This window comes from Anser cygnoides, chromosome 31 (assembly GCF_040182565.1).
Source record: "Anser cygnoides isolate HZ-2024a breed goose chromosome 31, Taihu_goose_T2T_genome, whole genome shotgun sequence".
NCBI classification, from domain to species: domain Eukaryota; kingdom Metazoa; phylum Chordata; class Aves; order Anseriformes; family Anatidae; genus Anser; species Anser cygnoides.
This window is the reverse complement of record NC_089903.1, coordinates 2,539,805-2,554,232: the sequence shown is the minus strand read 5'-3', so window position 1 is coordinate 2,554,232 and position 14,428 is coordinate 2,539,805. Positions and strand designations below refer to the sequence as shown.

The 14,428-nt window shown below is 33.9% G+C and overlaps 1 protein-coding gene across 1 annotated transcript in view; it reads left to right on the top strand.

Annotated features, from left to right (window-relative positions):
- Positions 1-14,428, top strand: part of LOC136787812 (adhesion G-protein coupled receptor V1-like) — a 154,966-nt gene that overhangs the window by 61,673 nt on the left and 78,865 nt on the right. The window contains 13 exon segments of the mRNA XM_066985141.1: positions 485-648; positions 1,212-1,305; positions 3,320-3,398; positions 3,888-4,026; positions 4,531-4,672; positions 5,159-5,421; positions 7,009-7,184; positions 8,026-8,150; positions 8,993-9,159; positions 9,245-9,388; positions 10,632-10,739; positions 11,760-11,864; positions 13,279-13,392. Of these exon segments, the coding sequence (XP_066841242.1) occupies positions 485-648; positions 1,212-1,305; positions 3,320-3,398; positions 3,888-4,026; positions 4,531-4,672; positions 5,159-5,421; positions 7,009-7,184; positions 8,026-8,150; positions 8,993-9,159; positions 9,245-9,388; positions 10,632-10,739; positions 11,760-11,864; positions 13,279-13,392 (1,820 nt within the window).

Here is a 14,428-nt window from a genome sequence, read left to right as displayed (position 1 = left end):
TAATTTTGTTCTCTATTGAAGTTTGTCAATCTACCCAGGAAAGTATCTAGATTTATTAATCTGTGTTTCCCAGCACTGTCTTTAGAGCCTTTCTTAGATATCTGTCATTCCCAAAAAGTGTCCTTGTTGCAAAAACTCATATTAATGGTACATGAGATGTCCCAGTTAGTCTTTCAGCAATTTCATATTTATGGTCCACAGAACTTCAAATTTCTGGATGCATTTGGACCCAATGATTTTTGAGTCCTATGCAGACAGACAAGTCAGCAAAGGTCAAATTGAAGGCATATTGATAACGGTAACAAAGGTACACTAGCTCCAATGTACTTTGGATAACTCTTTTAATCCTTCTGTTTTGCAGTTAGTCTTTTTATTTTGTGGATGAGAATTTGATCTCTTGTCTTTATCCATTCCAGTGAACATTATATAAGAACTGAAAAACAATTTTTTTTTCTTTTTTTTTTTCTCCTCACAAATTAAACAGGTACTATCAATGTTACTTATGCCACAGTTACAGGATTGCTCACTGTAAGTAATCAGACAGAAGAGACTGTGGCTGAACCAGGAGCTGATTATGTACCTGCTTCTGGCTCACTGATTTTAGAAGAAGGAGAAACATCAGTTGCCATAAATATTACTATTCTAGAGGTAACCTCTAAACCCTTTAATTCTGTACTTTTCTGTATGATTTCAAAAGGGTAATATTTTGGGAACTAAAGCTTGCAGCCATTATTTGAAGCCCTGTGTTATATTTCACTATCATTTAGAAAGATGGTTTCAATCTTAATATTAAAATCACAAGGGATCAAATAGTCACAGAAAGCAGCTCTACCTCTGTCTAAAGGTAATAAAGTTGTCTCATTAAAACTTTACCAACTATCTAGTAGTATTTAGAACAGTGTGCTTCATGGCTGGCTACAGGCTCATACTTTTTCATTGCTGGAGATACATGCCTCTAAAATCGGTCAGTAATTTATTTGCAAGAATAGTTTAGCGTCACCACAGGATCTTTTTCATGATATATAATGTCTTACTTAATTCTTCCACGATAATCAGTTTCAGACCCAATAAAATTATTTCAGGAAAACAGAAAAATGAATTCTAGTGTCACAGTAATATTAGAGACTTGTTGTGTGATCCTTTTTGGTGACTTCTGTGGAAGTTTCTTAAAGGACAATGAGAAGAGGATGTACTGTATTTGTGTTTTGCAGGATGATATACCAGAGGTGCAAGAATTCTTCTTGGTTAATTTAACTTCAGTGGAACTCATCATGAACCATTCAACGTCATCCCCACCTAAGCTAGGTAAAAACATCTTATAGCAAATTATTTTTACTTTTCCTTTTTAATGGTTTATATTATATTACCTTGGGAGATTACCATTATTCCTCTTACTTACCAACTATGCTGAGATGAGACATGGTTATTTAGAAGAAACATCATAGAATATGAAATAGATTTATTATTACACTTAATCTCTTGCTTTTTAAACTCTGGGAAAATTTAAATTAATTTTCGTAGAGGAGTTAGTAATTATCAGTTGGAAAGGACAATTATTTGAAAAGTTTATTGGTGATTTTTTCATCTGATTTTCATTTACAAACTACAAAATGGAAAAAAAAAGTAAAAAAAAAACTTTATGTGGCTACTCTGCTCACTCTTTTAAAAAAGTCTGTTTTTATTCTTTTATCACTTTTAGGAAACATATTTTATGGTTTTCCTACTCTTGCAATGATCTTTATTATTTGCTTAGTCTGCTTCTCATTTTGCTTCTTCAGAATTCAGTAGAATAGTAGTCATTAGCTTTAAGAACTGTTGGATTATCCTGTGGTACTAAAGACTAGTTATATAATGTCAGACATCTTCTTTGACTCTTTTCCCTTTTCTTTGCATGCTTATAGAAGTGACTGAGTTAATTCGTTACAGATTGAAAGGTAACTTGCAAGACTCATTGCTGATTTGTGAATAGTTGAGTCTAAAATATGAAAGGAGTAGCATATAAGAATGAAAGATTCATCCAAACTAAACAGTGTTGTATAGTCTCACTTTCTCTTTGGCTGTCTCCTTGAACCATGACCATTTAACACTGATGTGACACTGCATTGGGTCAGCTTTACTTACAATGAGAAAATAATAGTTTTAAGTCATAAGGAAAAAATGTGTTCACATAACATGTCAGTGAATTCTTCTGGTAGAAGAAATAGCCTGACTCAAATACGTGTGTCCGCGTGTGTGTCTGTGAGCAAACTCTTACAGATCCTGGGTGAACAGATCTGACTTCAGGGTGACATGAGAAAATGCAGGAGTGAAGCAGAAATGTCTCTAATTGCCATTACTCCCTCAGGATTTGTAAACCTCAGTAACACTTCTGTTGTCTGTGTAGAGCTATTGCTCATCGTCATCTCTACCTCATAGTGACAGGCTTAGATTCATGGCAATAATCTTCTACTTTTGTTCAGTTTTATCTGAATTGATGGAAAAATGTATATGGATCTAAACATAATATACTTATGGCAGACTCGGTGAAGTCAATTTGGTTTTAGAAAGTAAGTTGAAGTTTATAAAAAGTAAACAAGTAAGTTAAGGTAGTTGTGTGGTGCGGTTGTCTGAAAAACAACAACCTATTTTCTGAGAAGTATTAAGTTTTGACTGTAAAGTTCTGGTCTCTGAAGTTAGTAGACTTTTCTGACATTAACCTATTATTTGGTGTTTTTCACACTGCAGTGTATTCAATTACGATTTCAGGCTAATTGTAAATACCTGTATGTCTTTATGGAGCAGTAGAATATTACAGTATGTGAACACCCCACAAATAAATTAATAGTTGTGTATTTGTAGTGAAATCTGAGGTGTGCCATTAGAATGTATGATGAGGCACTGAAGCACAAATAGAAGATGAAATGCTGAATCATTTATTATTCTTCCTCATTGTCTTTCTCATACTCAGAATGGCAAATGCAAAATATTGAATGTCATTGTAATAAACACTTATAGTGAAGACAAATTAAGATTCCATCGCAAATCTAGACTTTATTATTTTCTAATGTTTTATGTGCTGTTTAACTTTCTACATTTTCCTTAGTCTTTTTTTTTTTTATGCATTATTAAATATTACAGTGCTAATTCAAGACGCATTATTGCACTTCTAGTAGTAAGGACTCTTTCCAGTTATCTTGCCCACTCCCATTTTCTCCTACACATTTTTTGTAAAGACACTGTAATATTAGTACCGATTGAATAAATGCTTCTGTGATTCTTGAAAATCAAGAAAATTGATTTTATTGTTCTTTAATTTTTGTCTTTCTGTTTTGCCTTTTAGATGTGGAAGGTTTAGCTTCTCAAATTGTTATCGATGCTAATGATGGTGTAAGAGGAGTAATTGAATGGGAAGGTACCAAGTAAGTCTCATCTTCCTTGAAGAACTTACTGTGCCAATTAGTGATTGGTGTTGCCCATTTTCTTTCTAAAAGTAAAACTCCTGTTAAAAATAGGGCCATGTCTTTGAGATGGTAAAGTAATCATTCAATTCAGCTGAACTAGAAAGTGGGATTCCCACACTGAAAACAAAAATTCACTATTCATCTAATCAGAATTCTTTTACTTATTACTACTTTCACTGTTGTCCTTTTATATCACCAATTTGCCTAACCTCCCCAGCCTGCATCAACTCTTCCAGCCTCACCATTCATGTAAGCAAAAAACAAAACAAAACAAAACAAAAACCTCATGTTACTTAATTCAATTTAGATAAGAGAAAAAAGGTAAAAAGGATGCGTTAGAGAACTATAATGTAGGGAATAATTCAGAGTGAAAATGTAATAAAAATGTACTATCTTTTTCAAAAGAACATAATCAGTGAACATTGAGAATTATTCTTTTTATTTTAGTTTTGAAGTTAGTGAATCTCATGGGAATCTGACAGTAATGGCTTACTGAAACAGAGGATCATATGGCAATGTGTCTGTATTTTTTTATGCCCAAAATTTGGAGGCCCAGCTGGGTTTGGATTTTAATGTAACCTCAAGGGTAAGAAGCAACTCTAAATCTAGTACTTTTTATTCTTTCAGCTTCCGTAAAAGAATATCTTCTTGATTATTCTGCAGAATGATCAGTAGTGATGCTAGATGTTTCAGCTTGTTTCAGTTGCTTTGGTAATCTAAATAGAATGAAATAAAAATATTCTTATTCTTACTATTTATTTCTTTTTTAAAAATATATTTTTTAATATAAAGCAAAATGTAAACTTTCAAACATCGATTTCAAATTTAATTTTGATTAGACATACAAACTTTTTCATAGACTATTTTTGCAACAGGACTTTCAAAATAAATTATTCTTTCTTGTCCTCATTCTGTAATGTGCTGAACCTTTATATTTCTGATTCAATCAGTTTATAAGGAACAGAGAATATGGCTCTTCCTATGCTTTCCCTTCCTTCCTATTTCACAGAATTCTGTTTACCGTAGTCAAAAATTTCTGTGTGATATTAACTGATGTAAGTATTCGGTGCTTTATGTGTTTCAACGCTAGACTCTTTTTTTTGCTGATGGAGAAAGGCATAAATCTGTTGATGTCATGATTTTTGATGATGAGATTCCTGAAGGTGATGAGAAGTTCCAGTTAATTTTAACAAATCCATCTCTGGGGCTGGAATTAGGGGAGAACACAACAGGTAAAACTTAGTTTTAATGTTCCATTTCTTTAGAATTCTGTGGCACACATTTTAATTCCACTTTTCTGAATAATCATATTTCAGAAAGCACCATTGTCCTGCTATGGTGAATCTTTATACTCCTTTGGAAGGTTCTGAAACATCCCTGTGAAATCTGTGCAATTAAAAAGTTTATATGTAAAGCAATGAATCAGAAAGCACGAAGATGAGTTTTTCAATGTGTACTACCTCACTGAACTGAGGTCTTTTTAGAGAGTTCATAATCCTTTTCTAGGAGAGACTATATTCTTCCTGTCTAGAGATCTTCCTAGTTAAAGTGAAATGCCTTCCCATTCTCTTCAGGTAATGTCATGGACACATAAGCATTATATACACACTAAAGGAAGAATGTATTTGTGTTTATGTTATGTATTATGTTACTATATATGTATATTTATATTTTACTATGTTAACCAAAGAATATTTTCATTATTTCTTTTTCAAAAGCTACAATTACTATACTTGCCAATGATGATGGCCATGGAGTTTTGTCATTCAATAACAGCAATCACTTCTTTCTGAGAGAGCAAACATCTATCCATTTGATGGAAAGTGTTGCAGTATTGAATATTATCAGAGAACCACCTCAGGGAATATTTGGCACTGTGACTGTTCAGTATCTTGTAAGTGAGATTAATTCTTCAGAGGCAACAATGGATTTGACCCCTTCTCAAGGATATATTGTGCTCGAAGAGGGAGTCAGGTTCAAGGTAATATGCTAGTTATTACCAGAGAAGTCTAGGAAGCTTTTTTTTTGGAAATATTGGAAAGATTTCAGAAATGTCTGTGCTTTATCTTCTGTTTATTTTTTCTACTTCTTTCATTCATAAAGTGAATTGAGTCATGAGCTGTGACTGATTTCCTGTTATTATCTGATGTGGAAGTGTGTGAAAATTAAATGGGCTCATCTTTAGGTGTTTCTTAGTTTGTAAGGGTTGAGGTAAATTGAAAACAGTACACTATAGATAACGTTCATGTGTGCTTTGGAACAGTTCTTTTTATGTAGTCAATCTATAGCTGAAATGCAAACTTACTTTAAATTAAAGTGATAATTTGCAAGCCTAATAGTTAAGATCAAAGTAAAAATCCCATTCTGTAATTTAACATTTTAGTTAGTCTGAACTAAACAGAATGTGCTGCAACAAATACAAAAAGTAGAACAGTTGTCTGTCTTAGGATTGGAAAATAACTTAAGTATTAAGCTCACTGCCTCTATACTGTCCTCACAAGAATGTCAGCTACAAAATGAACTAGCTTAAGTTTGTGAATCCTGACTCTTCTAAGGTTTAATCACAATTCGATTTATTTATTTTTGCCAGTAAAGCTGGTGAAGCTAGTGTTAGCATATTACAGGCAATAGGATAGAAACTGAGACAAACTTTTCTTGGAAACACTGGTTTTCAATTTCTGGCCTTTAGATGCATTTGGAATCACAATGCAGCAGATCTATAAGAAGTTGGAGCCTTCTTAATATAGTTGGTAAATATGGTTTATTGTGGAAATGAACAGAAATATAAAACATTGTAAATTTTGTATTATTTCCAAATGCATCATCACTAACTTTTTATTTTGTACAGCAAGGCTATGCGTACCTATGAAATTTTTTGCTTGTTTGAGTAGTGTGAAGGATGACAGTGAGCCCCAAATGAAAGTGAAGCACTTAGCTTTCTCTAGATTGCTCTTTGCTAGTTTGAGATTGCCTTTAGAAGACCTGATCTTCATCCACAGTGGTGTAGGAGAGGGAAAGAAGCATCGAGAGGAAAGAGTATTTCAAATCTCTCACTATTCTTGCTTTTTTTTTTTCCTTTTCCTTTTCTTTCTTGACAGCACCAGTAGTGAGATTACCCTGTTTCCCTGAAGATAGCTTAGCTGCCAACTAAAATAAATTAAAACCAACTTAACTGATTACACTTATAGCTGTGTTGTGAGTATAAACTACCCAAAAATGTATGGAATAAATAGAGAACAAAAGTATGAAATTAGGATCAAAAACTTCAGAGGATCATAGGATGAGAAAAGAAAGAAAAGAGAACAACAACAACGAAAAGTGAATATGCTCATCTTAGTGTTGCACCAATGGAGGCCACTAGATGGATGGCTTTAGAACCTCAGTCTGAACTCAGTCTGAGCTTGCCTCAATTCTGTCCTCTCCAGCTTCATGAGCTGCTCTTCTCCTGCTATGCTATCCAAAGCCTTATAGTGAAATAAATTTAAAAAAAAGGTAGCACATTCTGATAGAGCTGTGTCATCATCTGTTATCATGTCTCAATAACATTGTATGCTTGTTTTGTTATCAGACGCTGCATATTTCTGCGGTACTAGATGAAGAACCAGAAATGGATGAGCACTTCATTGTCACCCTGTTCAATCCAACTGGAGGAGCCAGACTAGGCACGAGAGTGGAAACTATGATTACAATATTACAAAACCAGGCTCCACTAGGGCTTTTCAGCATCTATACAGTTGGAAATAGGTACTTTACACTGATCAGTAAAAAGGAGATAGTTGCTCATACTCCAAAGAGATAATATTTCTCTACAATTTTGTTTTTGATGGATCGCATTAAAGAAATTCAGCAACCCAATTTGTAAATCTGTAACTTTGAAAGGTATTGTGAAATACTATTACTGCTAAACAAAAGAGTAGAAAAATGCATAAAAAGGACTATTCATAATCCAAAATTTCAATTTATTTATTATTATTTTTCTTTATAAACTAATACTTCACTAGTGCCTACATATTCCACTGATAGTATTCCATGTTAAAAGTTCCAAACCTCATATCAGTGTCCAGGAAGTCATACGTTTTATAATTTACTTTCATTTTTAAACCTGTAAAAAATATACTTTCACTGAAGGCTGTTTTTCAGAAGCAAGTGACACATATGGACTGCCATTTTTAAAAACCATTCAGCTGAAACCATACAGATTAAATAAATTTACTATTTAAATAAAAAATGTATGTATGCTATTTTATTAATACATTGATATTTAGAGTTAATAATTTATATTAATATTTAATAATAATATTATCTAAACATTTATTACGTGAATTTAATATACTTAAATTTCAGTCTGTTTAAAGATTTTGTTGAATTGCCTATGATTTTGCATGATTGTAGTAAGGATCATTGGGAAACCCTAATTAATGTAGCTACCAGTCCATCAGATACTGAAACCTGTTATTAATATTTTCTTTTTATTTCTGTTGTATATTCTGCATCTGGAATTGTACAGTAAAAATCTTATTTTTATTACAGCAATGAATATACTATAAAATAATTTTTTCCTTATTTTTATGATTCTCACATTTAGGACAAATTTCATCATAATTGAAGAAGCCAACACTACAGCTTATTTGAAAGTTTCACGGAGTAATGGGCTTAACGTTTCTGTGAGCGTTGAGTGGGAGACATCATCAGATACTGCATTTGGCATCAGTACGTTCACTTTACAGAGAATGTCCACTGCTTTTGTAGAAGTGGAGATAGTAAGAGAGTAGCCAAGCATACAGGAGATGTAGCTTGGGAATGTAGATTCAAGTATTCAGACACAATTCAGTTAATATTTTCCTATGTAAGATTTAGTAGATAAAATACTTTAGCTGCTTAAGAATCACCTTGTCATCAGCCACTTCTGCCAGTTTCAGTAATCTCTATTTCTGTCTTTGCTGCTAATATGAACATTATTGTCACTAGCCATTTATTTATTTATTTATTTGTGTGTGTGTAATAAAATTTGTTCCGTACTACTTGTAACTCAGGATCTTTCTAACACAGTATAAATGACATGTGACATGCAAGAGTCTAGCTCCTGGAGTTTAGTTCTGACAAGACGGTGCTTAGGGACCGTCTTGGAATAAAAACATGAACATGTTGTAAATGGGGAACAAAACATGAACATTTTGTAATTTGTCTTTTTTTTTTTTTTCTTTACTACTTGCTATCTAGCTAATTCTCTTGTTAGCTAAATTCCAAGATCAATTATTATGAGTCAGACTCAAATTGCCTATATGTCTTCCATGTGCAGTTGTAATGAATGAAAAATACATTTACTGCTTAACTCTCATTATATCCTTAGCATTGTAACATTTCTATGTATTTATATACACTTATAACAAATACTAAGACACAACTTCATCATTTCTCATACTAGGTCTGGCTTTGGGAGGTAAATAATGGGAATGGGGTTAGAAAAGATATCAAGAGTAATATAATAGTAAATAGTGTTTTTATTTTATTTTATTTTATTTTATTTTATTTTATTTTTTACTATATTGCAGGGGGTGGTATCAGTGTCCTATCTGTCTTGCAAAGTTTTGTGGAAGAATCAGCATCTGGTTGGTGTTTCTTTACCTCAAGAGAAATCCTGTACGGTGTTCTGTTGCGTATGCCTCCAGCTTTGTTTTCTACTGTCTACCAGTGGAAAGGAGTATTTGTTCCTGTTGAGGTAAATGTTTGTTTTTGAACACCAGACATGCTAGTTAATAAGGAATTTAAGTCACAATCTTACTTTTTTTTTATTCTTCTTGCAGAATTTCAGTATGTGGAATCCTACAAGTTGTGTGTCTTTCCAAATTGGAGCCTCTTCCTACCTTGTGGTTACTCATGGAGGAGCCACACAGGGAGCTTCTAACAACAGTGTGTATGCATTCATGGCTGGACACAGATTGTTGTGGGTAAATCGATTTTAATTTTAAAATCTTAAAATAGTATGGGTTGGCAAGGACCAAGGGAGGTCCTCCAGTCTGGCCATGTTTTAGAAAAAAGCACTCTGTGTGACAAGAGTTAGTTTTGTGTCCTAAAATACTACATAACTTCAGTGATGTAAGTTTGTCATAGTTAGTTGTTTACATTGTTTGTATTTTTTATATATTTACATTTGAGGGTGCAGGGAGGATTACCTGGGAATCACAGAATCACAGAATTGTCTAGGTAGGAAGAGACCTCCAAAATCACCTAGTCCAACCTCTGACCTAACATTAACAAGTCCTTCACTAAACCATATCACTAAGCTGAACATCTAACGTCTCTTAAAGACCTCCAGGGATGGTGACTCAACCACTTCCCTGGGCAGCCCATTCCAATGCCTAACAACCCTTTCGGTAAAGAAGTTTTTCCTAACATCCAACCTAAACCTCCCCTGGCGCAACTTTAGCCCATTCCCCCTTGTCCTGTCACCAGGCACGTGGGAGAACAGACCAACCCCCACCTCTCTACAGCCTCCTTTAAGGTACCTGTAGAGTGCGATAAGGTCGCCCCTGAGCCTCCTCTTCTCCAGGCTGAACAACCCCAGCTCCCTCAGCCGCTCCTCATAAGACTTGTTCTCCAGACCCCTCACCAGCTTCGTTGCCTTTCTCTGGACTCGCTCGAGCACGTCCATGTCCTTCCTGTAGCAAGGGGCCCAAAGCTGAACACAGTACTCGAGGTGTGGCCTCACCAGAGCCGAGTACAGGGGCACAATCACTTCCCTAGCCCTGCTGGCCACGCTGCTTCTTATACAGGCCAGGATGCTGTTGGCCTTCTTGGCCACCTGGGCACACTGCTGGCTCATATTCAGCCGACTATCAACCAATACTCCCAGGTCCCTCTCGGCCAGGCAGCTTTCCAACCACTCATCTCCCAGCCTGTAGCTCTGCTTGGAAGTGGGGGAAGGAATTCTCAAGCAATCAAGTCATAGAACATTTTCTGGAAAATGTATGATAAGTTATGTTAATTCTGTAAATTAGTTGCTTATATATATATATATATATATATAAAATATAAAGTTTTAAAAGCTATTTCATGTATAGTTTTATACATAATTTTGGAATTCTTAACATTCTATGCGTACTTTTTCTCACTATATACAATGTAATATAAAATGTATTTGTTTATATACATATGTAGATAAACATAGTCACCCTCATATTTCCCTTGCAGATACAGACTCTTTCTGTTCTGGATACCAGACGTGTGAAACATTTTGCAGTGGAGGAAGAAGACTATTTGATTATTGTGAGTCACACAAACAGTTCCAGTTCCATCCAGGTTTGAATATTCTTCAGTCTTCTCTGGCTTTAATGTGGGTAGTTTGCTTATTTCTGAAAGGATAATGAAAGGAAGTAAATCTATAAGCATGTATTTCTGACATATTATTTTTGTTTCTATTGGAAATTTATAACAGTTAAAATTCCAGACTTGTTTGGATGTATAAATACTCTCTACCTGAGTGTATAATTTACATCTGGTTTGTTTTTATTGCTACTGTTATTTCAGTTTTGAAATGTAGCATGTAAACAAAGAAGTAGCTTCTGAATATAAACCTGTTCCTCTGAAGAGCAGGCACAGCTTCTTGCAGTAGGGTTAATTACCAATTACTGAGGGAACATTGTCATAATATATGCATTTTATAACACCCTCTGGGATAAGATGCTGTTGTTACTCCAGCAGATGATATTTGCAATAATACAGAGGTTGTATTAGTAGAACGAGTAGCTATGCCTTATTGACAGCATTCTGACAATATAATTTTGTATAGGACTTCTCTGAAAAAACATAAGAACATAAGAAAAATGTTAGAGCCACAGTACTAAGCCAAGCTGCTTCTGGGATTTGTGGATATCTTCAAAATCTGTTACCTACAATAGCCTAAAAAAGTGACCAGTGACCTAAATGATTGTCCTGAGTACATTTATAGCTAGCTATCTAATAAACGACTTCATGATGGTGAAAACCTATTTTTAATGGGTGTAGGAGCTCCTAAAAATACCAGTGATGATATGTCAGTGCTTTGTGTATGTTGACTATGTTCATTTACAGAAACAAACAAACAACAACAACAACAAAAACACACAAATTGCATTACGTGATACATTTTTATCTGAAATCTTTTAAGGTTTTCATTAGCTGAACTAATTGGTTGCTAGGAAATGTATGCCATCAGTGGACTGGTTTGCGGATTGGATTAACTTGTCTGTGGGAGTTTGATATTTCTATGGTAACAGTTTCTTCATTCTGCTGTGATATTTGATCTGTGTCTGATTGTCTGTTCCTTTTCTTCCTCATTAGTCTGCCTTAATCACAGTGAATGAGCCCAGGGGCAGAAATGAATTTGTGCCGCTCACTCTAATTAGAGAGAGGGGAACCTATGGGACGGTCGTCATAACTTTTGAGGTGAGTTTATCCAAAAGACTTCATACAGTAGTCTGTTGGATTAAACTGAGAGGCTGTAATCATAATTTATTGAAGTGTTTGCAAAAGGGGAAGAAGGACAAAATACCTACATCTACATTAGGTAGATCTGTTTCATAAAAGGGATTCATATTAACCGTCATATAGAAAATACTGTAATTATCTGACTGTTTAATTGACTGTTTAACGTTAAGAGGTACTAGAGAAAACCGAGTATATTCTGTCATTTAGAAAGGTACGTGAGGCAACATCAGTATGTATTACTGGAAAATAATGCATATTAAGTATGTAAGAAGTGTCTTATCTAAGTTTTTTTAATTTTTTTAAAAAATATTTATTTTACATACAAATATTCACGTGAGTCTTTAATGATTATCCCAACTTTGAACTGTGAGTGCTCAGGATTTGGTGAATTTCTGTATCTATAATCATCTGTATCTTGATCTCTATCTTGAATCCCCTGCAAATGAAGCTTTTGAAATAATTAATCATGTTGAATACTTATCCTGTTATTTACATATGTGATTTGAATGTGATACAATTACTGACTTCATTGCTTTCTTTTTCTTATCTAGCTCAGACTCTATTATTTACTTTAAAATTATATATAAAATCTTTCATATAGATATTTCTGTACTAGTTGCCTGGTCCTATAGGGTAAGGCTTTAATCTAGACCTCAAAGCTTTAGTCTAGACCTGTCAAAACCAGAAAAGCTTTGCACTGGATTTTATTAATACTAAATATAGCATGAATAGTTAAAGTACTGAATATGATTCTCTGTGCAATTTTTTGCAAATATGTTTGTTTTAAGGTACAGTAAATCTTACTCTCTGGACAATTACTTAGGTCTGTCTCACATCATTATATATGTATGTTGAAAAATAATTTACAAAATGTTCTAAAACCAAAAAATCCCATATGACCTTTAAGAGGCTTTGTAGTATTTTGAGTTTGACTGTTAAATTTAGTATCTTTAATATCACAAGTTAAGATAGAAGGGACACAAAACCAGTAAGTACTATTACTTTGTCTTGGAATTTATTATGAAATACTATTGATTCAAACTGAATTTGCATGAATATCCTTTCTGTAATATGAAAGAGTCAGTTATGCATCAGAATATACTAAAGAGTCCCCATAGGCCTATATGGAAGTAGTTTTCTTCCTCTTATTCTGGAAATACGGGATTTCTTCAGAGTGGTTGTTCTGACTTACACTGTCTGCCAGAAAAGAGCAGATTTTCACAACTGAATGTTCATGTAAGTTGTAAGTTGGAGATGGCTGAACAGATAGTCATTTGTTATGCAAGTCACACTGCATATTGGTTATTGTACTTGCACTGGATTTGTATTCCTGCTTTATAGACTTCTCATCAGACAAATCAATTCTTTGCAGATAAAAGATGGTCCAAACCCAGCTGAAGAAGACCTAAGTCCAGCTAAGGGAAATATTACATTCACACCTGGGAGATCAAAGCTGATTTATAATTTAACAGTGCTTGATGATCAGGTAGGAACAAGCTGACTTCATCTTAGGCTTTGATACGTAGAAGGTTAACTGAAGTTCTGGAAAGACTTAGAGTAATAAGTTACAAAAAGGCTTGGCTTAAATAAGGTTAAAAGCAGTTCTATTTGATGAAGTGATGTTAAATTTTGGCTCTCTGGTCTATTATTTTTACTCTTTCCAAGCTCCCTCTTTAATTCTCATCAGTGAATAGTTTTAGTTTATGTGCATATCCTGGCTGAGCAGACATGTTATCTTTGTCACTAAAGAAAGAATATTACACATTGAAGATTCACAGGGAAAAGGCAGATTCAAAAATATTTTTTGTCGTTGTTTGTTTGTGGTTTTTTTTTCAAATATGTTTCAGGGTAGAAACATATTTGAAAAAATCCTAAAAATAGATGAGATTCCTGAAACAAACATGCAGTCTTGTGGAAAGCATGAATACTAGGTGATAATTAACATTTTTCTGTTTTCAGATTGGCCAATTGAAAAAAAAAAACAACACACACACAAAAAAACCAAACCAAAACAAAAAAAAACCACAACATAACTCATAGGTTGTGAGGCTTTCTTTTTATCTCAGAGTAAACAAAACATTCTTCTAATTTGCAACTTGTGATTTTCCTTTTTCTTACCTGCACTTTTCTTTTGTGTTTTTCTTTTCCTTTATAATAAGCTTAAGAGGGAAAACTGAGACATCAAAATAAGTATATATGATGCAAAACAACTTAGTAAGAAATTCATAAGAAAACAATAATGGTGAAAGGTGTGTGTCTCAGAAGTGAGCACAGAACTGTAAAGCAGCTTGTTTCCTTTTTACTCTTAGTTATAAAAAATGTCCTTCCACATTTCTACTGATACTCTAGTGTTAAGAGGCTGTGCCAACCTGGGGTGCTGAAGTGTAGAAACATCTCTTTCCAATTCAATGTAATATTTCAGTGACTTACACACAGAAATAAATTATTAGGGTCTTTTTCTCTTGGGAGGATGTGATTTTATTTATTTTTATTCTGAGAAATGCTCTCAAACTTCTGTTTCT